Below are 15,005 nucleotides of genomic sequence, written 5' to 3'. Positions count from 1 at the left end.
ACCCCTAGATAGTGGTAGGTCCGTGATAAAATCCATGGATAAGTGCGTCCAAGGTCTCGTAGGGACCGGCAGAGGGTGTAACAACCCCTCCGGTAGGCTACGGGGAACCTTGGATCGAGCACAGACCTCACAGGCTTCCAAAAACGATTTAACATCTCGGCTCCATGTTGGCCACCAGAAATGACGTGACAGCAGATATTTAGTTCCAGCAATACCAGGATGTCCTGCCAACACAGAACCATGAATCTCTTCCAATACTCGGAGACGAAGATTCGGCGGTACAAACAAGAGAGACTCAGGAGTGTTATGGGGGGCCATACTCTGAGACTGCGTGACTAGAGTCACTAAGTCTGGTTGCAAAACAGATATTACAACGCCAGGTTTTAGTATCGTATCGACACAGTTTTCGGGCATGACTTCAACATCAAAGCTGCGGGAGAGGGCGTCAGCTCTGATATTACGAGAACCGGGTCAATAGGTGATTTCAAAGTTGAACCTAGAAAAGAACAGTGCCCACCGGGCCTGCCGTGGAGAAAGACGTTTCGCAGTATCAAGGTAAACTAAATTCTTGTGGTCAGTGAGTACAGTGACTTTATGTTTGGCCCCTTCCAAGAAGTGCCTCCATTCATCAAAGGCCATCTTAATGGCCAACAGTTCTCTATTGCCAATATCATAGTTACGTTCTGCTTGTGAAAACTTTTTTGAAAAGAATGCAACCGGCCGTAGGTGGGTAAGGGTGTCTGACCCTTGGGACAAGATTGCCCCTACCCCCACCTCGGACGCGTCTACTTCAACAACAAACGGGCGTTCGAAATCTGGCTGAGTCAGTACTGGAGCTTCTGAGAAGCAATGCCGAAGTGTGTCGAATGCCTCAAGAGGCTCTTTGGACCAGTGTACAAGGTCTGCCCCCTTCTTGGTCAAATCGGTAAGAGGCCTAGCTATGATAGAAAACCCCTTAATAAATTTCCTGTAATAATTAGCAAAGCCTAAAAACCTTTGTAAAGCCTTCTGGTTGTTAGGTCGTTCCCAATTTTTTATGGCCGCCACCTTGACCGGGTCCATGCTAAACGAATGGGGAGTAATATTATAACCCAAGAACGAGACCTCCTGGAGGCCAAACTGACATTTCGACAACTTGGCATAAAGATTATTTTGTCTGAGAAGCTCCATTACCGTACGGACGTGCAACACATGGGAAGACCAATCTGGGGAAAAGATTAAAATATCATCGAGGTACACCACAACAAACCGTCCCAGATACTCACGAAAAACATCATTGACAAAATGCTGGAAGACAGCCGGAGCATTGCATAACCCAAAGGGCATGACGAGATACTTGAAGTGGCCCTCTGGGGTATTGAATGTGGTCTTCCACTCATCACCTTCCCTGATGCGGATTAAATTGTATGCTCCTCTCAGGTCTACCTTGGAAAACCAATTAGCTCCTATGATTTGGTTAAACAGATCAGGAATTAATGGTAAGGGATGCTGATTCTTAACCGTAATCTTATTCAACTCCCGGTAATCAATACAGGGACGGAGACCCCCGTCCTTCTTCCCAACGAAAAAGAACCCCGCCCCCATGGGAGAAGAAGATGGGCGTATATGACTTTTACGCAGGCTATCCTTTATATATTCCCTCATAGCTTCCCTCTCCGGACAGGACAGATTGAAAATGCGACCTCGAGGGTATTTGACACCAGGAAGTAGCTCAATAGCACAATCATATGGTCTGTGCGGTGGTAATTCTTCTACTGCTTTTTCGTCGAACACATTAACATAATCTGATAAAAACTCCGGAACCTCCCCTTCTCCGGAGGAGCATTCCGCAAGAGACACAGCATTACAGTGGGAGGCACATCCAGGCCCCCATCGTACCAGCTCCCTGTTGGCCCAGTCAAAGACAGGGTTGTGAGTCTCCAACCAGGGCAACCCCAGAATCACGTCAGATGACAAGTTATGCATGAGTAAGAAGTCGAGTCTTTCCACATGGACAGACCCCACCTTGACCTATTGCTTTTCCGCAATAAAGACATAAATTATTCTGCAGGCGATGGGCACGTCGGGCTTTAGCATCGGTGGCATCCACCTGCATCGGCTCTTCGGGTGGTGATAAGACTGGGAGAGAGGATTTGGGGTGTGAGAGCAGTGATACAGGGGTTCTAGGGTGGTCAGGGGTACCCTTCTCTCTCTGTCGGTCCCTGAGTCGTCGGTCAACCCTGATGGCTAGTGTCATGCTGTCCTCAAGCGAGTCAGGAGTAGGATATGCCACCAACATATCCTTCAATCTGTCACAGAGACCCACCCGAAACTGATATCTGAGGGCCGAATCGTTCCACGTGGAGAGACCGCTCCACTGCCGGAATTCTGAGCAGTACTCCTCCACTGGACATCGGCCCTGTCTCAACCCAGTCAGTTGTCGTTCAGCGTTAGCTGCACAGTCAGGGTCATCATACAATAGACCTAAGGCGGAAAAGAACTGGTCGGGGCTCTGTAGGTGAGGGGAGTCAGATGGTAGAGAAAATGCCCACTCCTGTGGTGGTCCTTGGAGGAGGGACATGATGATGCCTACCCTCTGAACCTCATCCCCAGACGAAGTAGGGCGTAACCTAAAATACAATTTACACCCCTCCCTGAAGGCACGGAATTTCCTCCTGTCCCCAGAGAACTTATCAGGAAGTTGAACAGGTGGTTCAGGAGGTGTGGGGGAGGTCACCGTGAGCTGTCGGGGTGCCGTCTCCTGTTCCTGGACCCTTACAGCGAGCTCCTGAACCATCGTGTTGAGTCGCTGCATTTGGTCCACAATATTAGTCAGGGCTGTCCGGGTGTCCATGAGGCAAATGGCGGTAATGGGCTGGCTATTCTGTCAGGACAGGCAAGAACAGACAGGACAGAGACAGTGGGCCCTGAATCTGAACCCACCACTGACCCTGCCTAATTGCCTCAGCCGACCCTAACCACGAAGGCGTTCCCTACACTGCGTACGTGAAACACAGAACAGCACGGACAGACAAACACAACAAAGAATAGTAGAACAAGCCGGGTCAAACCACACAGGCAACGCAGTACAAAGTCGGTAACACAAAGAATAGTCGGAGGTCAGGCGGAGGTCAGAACACGAGCAGTCAGGCAGAAGGGATTAGGACGGGAAACGCAGGAGAAGGACAAGGGGAGCTGGGATCAGAATAACTAATAGCCAGCAATTACCAGCTGGCTTTCACTTTACTTTATACTGGACCAGGAGCCCGGACCAGACACTGATTGGTCCGGTCTCCTGATCCAGCAATCACTGCAGCTGCGGTGCTGCAGACCAAGTGGCAGAGCGATCTGCCACTCAGCCTGCAAGAAGCCGCATCAGCTGTGCCGGCCGGCTGACTGACTATCACGTGAGACCGCGGCGTCCCTGGTTACTAGGGACGCCGTCGGGTCTCCGTGACGTCACTCTGTTCCGGCGGGCGGAGCTCCGGCGCGTTCTCAAGCCGGCCGCCGGAGCAGAGGCCGGGGAAGACGCCGCAGGAGCCAGGTCAGGTGAGTTCCTGACAGGTTAGTTACTAGTGGGGTACCACAGGGGTCAGTGTTGGGTCCACTTCTTTTTAATATTTTTATTAATGATCTTGTTGTGGGGCTACAGAGCAGAATCTCCATTTTTGCAGATGATACTAAACTGGGTAAAGTAATCAGTACAGAGGAGGATAATATCATATTACAGAGGGATTTGGAGAAGCTAGAGGCTTGGGCGGTGAAATGGCAAATTAAGTTTAATGTGGATAAATGTAAGGTTATGCACTTGGGCCATAGGAATAATAAATACAGTTATGTGCTAAATAATAATACACTGGGTAAAACTACTTCTGAAAAGGACCTGGGGGTATTGGTGGACAGTAAACCCAACTTTAGTGATCAGTGCCAGGCAGCAGCTGCCAAGGCTAATAAAATAATGGGATGCATCAAAAGAGGTATAGATGCTAAAGATGAGAACATAGTTTTGCCTCTTTATAAATCACTAGTCAGACCACATATGGAATACTGTGTACAGTTTTGGGCACCGGTATATAAGAAGGACACAGCTGAACTAGAGCGGGTGCAGAGGAGGGCAACAAAGGTCATTAACCCCTTAGCGACTCATGACGTATCTGATACGTCATGGCGCCGCGGGGGGTGTTCAGAGCGGGGTTCCGCTGGGACCCCGCTCTGAACGGCGCTGATCCTTGCTGACACGTGCAGCCGGGCAGTGCCTCTGTTAGCCGGCGCGGGTCCCGTTGCCGCGCCGGCTAATTAAGCACTTCAATGCAGCTGTCAAACCTGACAGCTGCATTGAAGTGCTTTATGCACAACATCCCTGGTGTCTAGTGGGTCGGATCTCCCCCCCGCGATGCGATCGCGGGGGGGAGATCCGTTCTTCTGGCCGTGCCGGGCCTTAGCGTCGGAATGACGCTGATCCCGGCTCGGCAGTAGATTGCTATGGCCTGCAGCAGGCCATAGCAATCTATGACCGATCTCATGGATCTTTGCTATGTATATACACAGCATTGATCTCTATGAGAGATCAGTGCTATGTATATACAAGCCCCCCAGGGGGGCTTCTAGTCCATGTAAAAAAAAAAGTAAAAAAGTGTTTTTATTAATAAAAAATCCCCTCCCCTAATAAAAGTCCAAATCACCCCCCTTTTCCCATTTTATAAATATAAATTAATAAATAAATAAATAAATAAACATATTTAGTATCACCGCGCGCGTAATTGCCCGAACTATTAATTAATCACATTCCTGATCTCGCACGGTAAACGGCGTAAGCGCAAAAAAATCCCAAAGTGCAAAATTGCGCATTTTTGGTCGCATCAAATCCAGAAAAAATGTAATAAAAAGCGATCAAAAAGTCGTATATGCGCAGTCAAGGTACCGGTAGAAAGAACGCATCATTGTGCAAAAACTGACACCTCACACAGCCCCATAGACCAAAGGATAAAAGCGCTATAAGCCTGGGAATGGAGCGATTTTAAGTGACATATATTTGTTAACAATGGTTTGAATTTTTTACAGGCCATCCGATACAATATAAATTATACATGTTATATATCATAGTAATCGTAACGACTTGAGGAACATGCATAACAAGTCAGTTTTACCATAGGGCGAACGGCGTAAATGCAAAACTCCGTTTTTTTTTTCAATTTGACAGCGCAAATGATTTTTTTCCGGTTTCCCAACATATTTTATGGAAAAATTATGCCTGTAATTGCAAAGTACAATTGGTTTCGCAAAAAATAAGGGCTCATATAAGTCTCTAGGTGAAAAAATGCAAGCGCTATGGACTTTTAAACATAAAATGGCAAAAGCGCAAAAACGAAAATTGGCTTGGACCTTAAGGGGTTAAGGGAATGGGTGGGTTACAGGACCAGGACAGGTTATCACGCTTGGGGTTATTTACGCTAGAAAAAAGACGTCTTAGGGGCGATCTGATCACAATGTACAAATATATGAATGGACAGTACAGAGATCTTTGTAGTGGTCTTTTTACTCCTAGGTCTGTAACCATGACAAGGGGGCATCCTCTACGTCTAGAGGAAAGAAGATTTTATCATCAGCATCGACGCAGGTTCTTTACTGTACGAGCGGTAAGACTGTGGAACTCTCTGCCACATGATGTTGTCATGGCCGATTCATTAAATAAGTTCAAGGGAGGCCTGGATGATTTTCTTGAACAATATAATATTACAATTTATGGGCATTTGCCTCAGGCGGCAGAAACCCCAGAATCGGCCCTGAACATAGTCATACCCATCATGCTTAAAATTTGAAGGATGGACTTGTAGACTCATGAAGCCAACACACCACGTGCAAGGGCTGCCAAAAATTGAAAGGAAAGAGGGAATCCCATAATCTTTCATTACACATAAAGGAGGGCCTAGTATACTATTCCGTACAATAATGTAAAATGGTATATTGTATGGAATTAACTTTTCTGTGTCAGTCACACCGACAGACTACTAGTCCTTAAAAGGACTGTTGGTTATGCTTGTAAGCTACCTAACTATCCAATCTAAACCCTACACCTGCTCTGTCCCTGCTCCAGCAGCTTTTCCTGTCAGCTAACAAACCGCAAGTGAATCAAGCATCAGGAGACCTGGGTCTATATAGACTCTGGTCACCTGATGCAACCAGCCAATAACAGCTATGACAGCAGCCAACATAGCTGCTAAATAACAGGACCTCCCAGCCTCTTCCCTGCTTATTTTTTTGCTGATTAAGGCTATGTTAACACTGCGTATAAGTCCGGACGCATTTCATACGCTGCCGTACATGTGCGGCTGAAACTAAGAACCGCGAACATACGCCCGTAGCACAGTTATGCTTCCCTAGCTTGTTTCGAAGCGATCTGAAACAGGTCATTTACTTGGAAATCTTCGCCCAGCCCAATAAAACTCACAGAACCTTTTGGATCGAAAAATCAAGTTCAATTTGGCTGAAATAAGTACTTCGTACGGAACCGCATGGAAATCCACGGCCGTGAGTTGGAACATTTCCGTCTTCAAACAATGGTCTTGTTCATTTTTCACGGTGCCGCATACGACCTGGCCGTAAGCTCGTACATAGTGTGCATTGTGCGGGCGTATATCGTATACTTTCAAGCAAACGCATCAACCTAAAAACTATGTGCGTATATTCGCGGTTTGCTCTACGGCCGGGCTCATACGCAGTGTGAACATAGCCTAAAGCCACTTAACATGCAGGGAGGAGACTATCAATTTGATTTGAGCACCACACAGTACTTGAGTAAAGTAAAGGGATACTACAGTATGTATTATTACATGAAAGCACTGTCACGTTAAGATTATCAATATATGCACAACACAAAATACATCCAGTATGATATACCAGGGTCATTACTTTGCAATGAAATGTTATTCTGCTCATCTTGGCTCTGCAGCACCTATAAAGTTATACTAAGACACTTACTTCCTGGTTGAGAGTGATCCTTACAACATCACTGAGTCTGTCCGGGTGAGTAACAATAGGTCGAGGGAAGACGTTTGAAAGTTTGCACTTTCTGTAGTCAGTGACAGGGGCTCGAGATCCATCAAGACATAACAGCTCAAAATCGGTAGATTTTAAATCTTTTGCCCAAGGTGCTGGATTTTTCCCTTTAGAACAAACAACACAATCTGAAGTATATTATCCAGTAACATACAGTAAGAATCATTAGCCAAGCCCAGATATTTGCTGTGCTAATAACTCTTGTACCCTGCAGTTATTCAGCAGTTTTTCTCTCTGTAGGATTTACCTTTAATTGTCAGTATTAACAGAGCTCAGCAGTGGGTGAGGACTAGCTGCTATGGTGTGTGCACTACAATGCACATACAGCAGAGAAGATCCTGGTCCCCGATGGGTTTCACACATCCACTTAAAGGGGTTATCCAGCGCTACAAAAACATGGCCACTTTTCCCCCTACTGTTGTCTCCAGTTCAGGTGCGGATTGCAATTAAGCTCCATTAACTTCAATGGAACTGAGTTTCAAAACCCCACCGAAACTGGAGACAACAGTAGGGGGAAAGTGGCCATGTTTTTGTAGCGCTGGATAACCCCTTTAAAAGCAGCAGGGTGGAAAACATAATCTAGCAATATTGCATTTAGAGCACTAAGCACCTGGAGGCATGGAAGAGGGATCCCTTAAACTCCTGTCCTAGTAATTGTCCTTATTTAAGGACACTTGGTGTTAGAAAGTAATACAGATTTGACAGTCATCAGCTGCTGTATGCCCTGCAGGAAATGGTGTATTCTATCTAGTCTGACACAGTGCTCTCTGCTGCCATCTCTGTCAGTATCAGGAACTCCATAGCAGCAGCAAATCCTCATGTTTTTATATCAACAGGTATCAGAAGGTGCAAAGCAGGAGAGTTTTTTTTATAGGGATTTGCTATTGCTCTGGACAGCTCCTGACACCGACAGAAGGGGCAGCAGAGAGCACTGTGTCAGACAGCAGGTCATAAGTACAGTATATGGATACTTGTTTTCTTACCATCTGTGTTTTCAAATGCAGCTTTTTGAGTCACAAAAGCCACGTCTCCTTTCTCCACCAAACACCTAAAATTAAAATGACAGTAGATGTCAAAGTTTTCCTGAGCTGAAGCTGTGCGGCCACTGAAAGACTTGTTTGGTTGCTGTAAGGAGAACATGGCACCTCATATATTCTTAAAGTGTACCTGTCAGTATAAAACAGTTTTGACATGTCATACAGGCATGTCAAAAGTTTTGATCAGTTCGGTTCTGAGTGTTCCGAGTTTGTACGGTAAGCACTTGCACCTGTAGGTTGCTGTTGCACTTTTTGTGTTTTATGTATCTATGACATGTCAAAAGTTTTTTTATAACAAGAGGTACACTTCAATGACATGATTCTATAGATACGCTGTATCTTACGTTAGGATTCTTTTAAAGGACAAGTGCCATGAAAAACTTGGCAAGTATTGGCTCTCCACCCTGCCAATCACTGTTGTGGCCACAAGAGGCCATTCCCTCCCTTAGAGCTGTGGAACATAAGTGATGTCACTCGTGGGCTCACACAGCAGGGAGAGAGTTGACATGAAAAGACTACAGTACTGCAACCGCACAGCAGGTAAGTATTGCTTTTTTTCCTTACTTATAGAGGTGGAAACCTATGTTGGTGGGTGGGGCTAACTCCTGGGAAGGATGTTATATATGAGAGTTATGTTGCAGTAGTCTGGCTATTCTGTATATAGGTTATTTAGTATAGTTGCTTTGAACTGCATGGGACTATTAATTGTTATTACCCCGCATTTGTACTATACATTTACTCTATTGGTACTGCGGGTATACCCTTTGGATGTTGCTAATTTGGTCATTGACCATCAGCTATGGTGTAGTCCTCATGCTGCCGATAGATTTTAGACAGATAGATATGAGACAAAGAGATAGAAGAATGGATGGATGGCTAATTAGAAAACAAAAACAGCGCCATAGCTTCCTATATGATGTTTGTGGTGTTACAACTTGGTTCCATTCTCTTTTAGTGGAACTGAGCTGCACTACCACATCCAAGCTTTGGAGGAGAGTGGCGCTGTTTCTGGAAAAAGGCAGCTATGTTTTAGAAAAGCTTGATAGTCCCTTTAATTTTTACATGGTTATGTATGAGAAATGTAGAAAGTCTTTCCCACTGTTCTCAGTCCCTGTTCACTATGAATAATGTAGTAGAAAATACCTTTTATTATTCGGAAAGCATTGTCATCTACTGAGGTTCCCTATGGGTAACATAATTGATTGGGGGCCCACTGAGACTCACTTGCCCCCCCCAGGCTAAACCCCTAGATACACCCCTGACTCTTTGGATTACGTTTTTGTGCTTTGCAGACCGCTAGTTGCTGACCCAGACCTCTGACCCTGATTATTTGTGCTTTGTTTGTCTTGCCCGCTCTCTGTGTCACACTTGTCCAGGCTAGGGACCATCGACCAGTTGTTCGCTGCTGGGCAGTCAAGGCAATAAGGTGGGGACAGCGGGGACAGTGTCAGTGCCAAAGCATCACCTGTCTCATGTCATCCAGTTCCCTAGTCCTGACATTAAAGTATAGTAATACTGCGGTAATTCCAGAATTTCCAAATATCTGAATATTGAACAGGCTCGCAGAGGACCCATTTACTGTACCTAATTGATGGCTAAATAGTGTCTTTTTGCTGAATTGTACGTAGGTACTGTATGTTTTTTGTTTTTATCTCTTGGACTTTATGAATGTCACATCTGATACAACCTGAACCTAATAAAAATGTAGAGTTTGATGAAAAAAAAAAAAAAGAATTATATAGTACAGACAATCACATCTATGAGAGCAGATGGACCACTTGGTCTGTTACCGCCCTCAGTATTGCGATTAGCAGAATGGATAGCACAGTCTCAATAGATTAGATTTTACCTGACGGCCCCTTCATTGCCATAGTAAGCCTCCGTGTCATTCAGAGAACACCTGCTTCGTGTGTCAGTTTTTTGTGGATCACCAACACACAGTTTGCAAAGATTGGAGTCAATGGCGGATCCAGGAGCACAACTCTCACTGAAGTAGGAACCTGTTCAGGACACACAATAGAGGTACCGAATGTTCAGGAATTTATAGTCTATAAAAAACTAATATGTCCATATTAATATTGGAGAAGTATGGAGAAGGCACAGTGTAGTGCATGATCTCTATGGGTATTAGTGCGAAACACTTGCAGCTTGGTTTCACTTTATACCATTCCCTCTGCATGTTGTTCTTTCCTATGTATCATGTCTTTCCTATGTTGTTATTAACCTATGTATATGGCTAGATTGAGATGCCAAAGTGCAAAAACGGTTTCTAAGGATAACATTTGCTAGGCTTCAATACATACATTTTGTCCAGCATTCTTATGGGCTACAAAAAGACCTAAAACTGGCTTTTTGGTGTGATTTCTTGCTGTGGGCAGTTCACACCAGGTGTATATTTACACCCGTTCATAAATCTCCCCCTGAGTTTTTCCTGGTTGTTTTTCACATATGGAAGTCTTTCTTGAAAAAAAAGAAAAGGAGCTGTCAGGAGAAATATTATCTTCTGCACTAGTTTTGATAAGTGAAATAGCTTTGATATATTTCTACCTATGTAAAATTATTCAATATTTCTTATGTGGGAGCTGTCACCAGGAAAAACTTTTTGATATATCATTTTGTTTTTATTGGTCTGGGTCTGTGTTCAGACCTCGACCATTTAGGAGAACAAGTTTAGTCCGCTCTTAGGGGGAAATTTATCAAGGGTTTTGCGCCTATTTTTAGGTGAATAATTGGATTTTTCGCCCATTTTTGGTCTAAGTTCTATTCATGAACCAGTATTTGACGGTTGACTATTTTTTAAATAAAACTTTTTTTTTCTCTGCCTGTTTTGAGTATTCACCCAAAAGTTTTCAAAATGGGGGATTAGCGCCAAATTTATCATTTGCAATTTTTAAAAAGTCGCACAAACAGGTGCAGGCCTACGTCTGGTCAGTACCAGGTGAATATAATTGAGCAAGTTTTGGGATTTAGTTTTGCGACTTTTTACTTAGATTCATTCACTATGGCAGTGCTACATTTTAATGAATCCGTCTCAAGATATTGGAACAAAATACACTCCGATCCTCCTTAAAATAGTTTCACATTAGTCTTATTAATAAATGTTCCCCTTAGTGCATTCTCTTGTTGTTCTATATTATGTGACCGAGAATCCACCTAATGTAAGACTATAGATCTTTCACATTTACAGAGCCACAAAGCAAGGGCATACTTTGAAGTTTTTTTGTTTTATTTATGACAGGTATGCAATATATATATATATATATATATATATATATATACACACACACACACACACACCGCCACACACTCACCAATGTCACAATTCTTGGTCTCCTTACTGATCAGACTAACAGGAATTATCCATCCAGCCGTATCGCCAACAGCAGAGTGACATGACTTTTTGCCTTTAAGATTGTTCCATGTGATATCTTTATCGGCTTTTTTAACTAAAGCTACAGCAAAGGCTGCACCAAAACCTGGAACAGATAAAACAGACCATGGGCACCTGTGAAATAACTCACAAGCTAAGGGTATGCTCACACTTATAAAGCTTATTTTATGGTATTCGTCAGCAAACTGGAAGACTAAAATGTATTCCTTTCATTGTGTTGAAGGTATTTTCTATGGCAACATTTATCAAGACTGGCATACGAAGTATGCCAACTAACATAAAGCCCCTGACCCCATGCGGGGTTTACTTAGAGGAGGGCATACATCAGCAAAAAGTAATTTACCTTAGTTTTAAAGCAAATGTTTTTTTGTTTTTTTTACCTTACCTTACCTGGGTGGCTACCACCACCCAGTTCCTGAACACCGGCCTGGCTTGGAGCACTGGAGCGCCGGCAGGCCTGCCCCCAGTGCTCCATGCCAATCCGGTGCTCAGGAATAGCCCGTCTCCGCGCAAGGAATTGGCGGTTCAAAAAAAATAACATCACCGACATCCCCCGCATCTGCGTTGATCGGTTAATGTAAAAAACCCAAAGCGATGTACATGATGGCACATTCGCTTTAAGCCAAGGGGTGAGAATGAAAACTGCTCGATTTCAGGATTGTTTTAAGATACAGATAGTGTAATTAAAATTTAGATAAAAAGTCACTAAAATTTCTTTATAAAACTGTGATTTAAGCAATAGTTATTTTCTGATGAAAGTATTTTACAACTATAGAAGATGCAGAACATTAATTTAAACTTTAGACTCCGCAGAGATCATGAAGGCGTCACTAGAAAATTATCCAAATTTTTCATTCTTGTTCATCTATTTCAAACTATTAGTTTGTGTTCCATATTATTAGTATATACTGTATATATCTTACTAGATTTGTAGTTCAGAACTTGTGATGGTCAAGTCATTGACCAGAAATTAAAAAATTAAGAGCTGATTGAAGCGGTAACGGATTTATCAGTATATTGCCATTCATTTGCATTTTTACCTGAATATGGATATCCAGTACATGGGTTAAACTTTTCTATGAAAGAGAAACAAAATCTATGAGAACCTTTACAAATAATATATAATATCAATGTGATGTAGGGTTTACGGTTTATGTAGGGGTAGATACATGCGGGAAAATACAAAGACAAAAATTAGTTCCAACCTACAATAAAGATTGTTCTCTGTAATTTACACTTTAGTTTGCTTGGGGTTTTTCCCGATTTAGAAAATACAATTTTAAATACCTCTAACCCGGGTAGATTCACTTATACCAAGTTTGCAATGCATGGGTTCGGTGACCCCTGCCGACTGGGAGGTATAGTATAGAGAGGTATAGAGATTGTTTCAAAGTTTGCAATGCATTTCACATTGTGAGTTTCGCATTGTATTGTGCTGCAATACTCAGAACTGTTATGGCCTACAGCTCTGCATTCTCAATAAAAATTCACTGCAAGAATGTAGCCTACTACTACATTAACTAATTAGCTGCCGGGCCTTCAAAGAGATAATGTTTTACCCGCGCGCTCCTGCCTGCTTCTCCGGGTCAGCCAATCAGTGAGCTGTCACCAGGGCCGGCCTTAGGGTAGATGGCGCCCTGTGCAAAACCGTCTTCTGGCGCCCCCCCCCCCCCAGGACACCATAATAAAATATATATATATATATATATATATATATACACACACACACACACACACAGGGACAGAGCTGCTGCTGTCCCTGTGGCTGTGCTGTTTCTGCAACAAAGTAGCTGTCCAATTTTAGACAACCCTATTAAAGGAGTTATCCAGGATTAAAAAAAACATGGCTACTATCTTTCATAAACTGCTCCTTCCCAGTCCTCAGGTTGTGTGTGGTATTACAACCCAGTTCCATTGGTGTGAATAGAGACAAACTGTAATACCACATACAACTAAAAAATAATAATACATTAACATACGACAATACTCAATACTACACTCACAGGGGGCGTTTTCTCTGTATGAATGGCAGGTGATGTTTTTGCAGGCCCTTTTTCTTTTCTTCTTGTTTAGACCATCATGGAGACTTTTCCTGGTGACACCTCGACTCCGCAGAATCTGCCAGAGAAACATATTAGGCTCCTCTCTAATGCAGCACCATCCTCATCGCCATACAAATCCTCATCTGTATCACTTCACACAGTAACAGAGACCACTCTGTGCCCCATATAAGCAGTATGCCCAATACATGCCCCCAAATAGTAGTCGGCCCCCTCTGTGCCTCCATATAAGCAGTATGCCCAATACATGCCCCCAAATAGTAGTCAGGCTGAGCTGTGCCCCCATATAAGCAGTATGCCCAATACATGCCCCCAAATAGTAGTCGGCCCCCTCTGTGCCTCCATATAAGCAGTATGCCCAATACATGCCCCCAAATAGTAGTCAGGCTGAGCTGTGCCCCCATATAAGCAGTATGCCCAATACATGCCTCCAAATAGTAGTCAGGCCCCCTCTGTGCCCCCATATAAGCAGTGTGTCCAATACATGCCTCCAAATAGTAGTCAGGCAGCCCTGTGCCCCCATATAATGCACAAGCGCACTTATTTGTCACTTGAGCACCAGAATGTCAGAGCAAGAGCGATCTCCTGAGATAGATCATAGAGAGAGGGAATTGGCAGTATCGGAGAAGGAAAGAAGGGCAGGGAAAAGATGGAAATAAGAGGAAATTTGGGGAAAGATGTAAAATGGCGGTTAGCCATTACAAACAATAGGAGAGAGATGAGAGGAGGGGGATGAGGCTGGTGGGCAGGGCTGCTGTACAGATAGGAGATGGGGGTAGCTGTAGATAGGTAGGTGTAGGTAGATAGTTATAGGTAGATAGCTGTAGGTAGTTGTAGGTAGCTGTAGGTAGTTAAAGGTAGCTGTAAGAAGATAGCTGTAGGAAGGTAGTTATAGGTAGCTGTAGGTAGGTAGTTATCGGTAGCTGTAGGTAGATAGTTATAGATAGGTAGCTGTAGGTAGTTGTGGGTATCTGCAGGTAGGTAGTTATAAGTAGCTGTAGGTAGTTGTGGGTAGCTGCAGGTAGGTAGTTATAGGTAGCTGTAGGTAGATAGTTATAGGTAGGTAGTTGTAGGTAGTTAGTTATAGGTAGTTGTTGGTAGGTAGTTGTAGGTAGTTAGTTATAGGTAGTTGTAGGTAGGTAGTTATAGGTAGTTGTGGGTAGGTAGTTATAGGTAGTTGTGGGTAGCTGTAGTTAGTTATAGGTAACTGTAGGTAGGTACTTGTGGGTAGCTGTAGGTAGGTAGTTATAGGTAGCTGTAGGTAGATAGTTATAGGTAGGTAGTTGTAGGTAGTTAGTTATAGGTAGTTGTTGGTAGGTAGTTGTAGGTAGGTAGTTATAGGTAGTTGTGAGTAGCTGTAGTTAGCTATAGGTAACTGTAGGTAGGTACTTGTGGGTAGCTGTAGGTAGGTAGTTGCCACCCCATCCCCTCCCCATGTAGGCACTAACAAACACACATACAAATAAAAACAGACACTTTAAC

At 43.7% G+C, this 15,005-nt stretch overlaps 1 protein-coding gene across 1 annotated transcript in view; it reads right to left on the bottom strand.

Moving 5' to 3' along the window:
* LOC138795913 (saxiphilin-like) overlaps nt 1–15,005 on the bottom strand; it is a 51,809-nt gene that overhangs the window by 17,856 nt on the left and 18,948 nt on the right. Inside the window, exons 11-15 of the mRNA XM_069975642.1 lie at nt 12,504–12,539; nt 11,384–11,548; nt 9,922–10,072; nt 8,019–8,083; nt 6,958–7,142 (exon numbers count right to left, since the gene is read on the bottom strand). Of these exons, the coding sequence (XP_069831743.1) occupies nt 6,958–7,142; nt 8,019–8,083; nt 9,922–10,072; nt 11,384–11,548; nt 12,504–12,539 (602 nt within the window). The remainder of the gene's footprint in view (nt 1–6,957; nt 7,143–8,018; nt 8,084–9,921; nt 10,073–11,383; nt 11,549–12,503; nt 12,540–15,005) is intronic.

Source organism: Dendropsophus ebraccatus, chromosome 6, assembly GCF_027789765.1.
Source record: "Dendropsophus ebraccatus isolate aDenEbr1 chromosome 6, aDenEbr1.pat, whole genome shotgun sequence".
Taxonomy (NCBI): Eukaryota; Metazoa; Chordata; class Amphibia; order Anura; family Hylidae; genus Dendropsophus; species Dendropsophus ebraccatus.
Note: the sequence above shows the minus strand (reverse complement) of the source record. Positions and strands in the feature narration are given on the sequence as shown.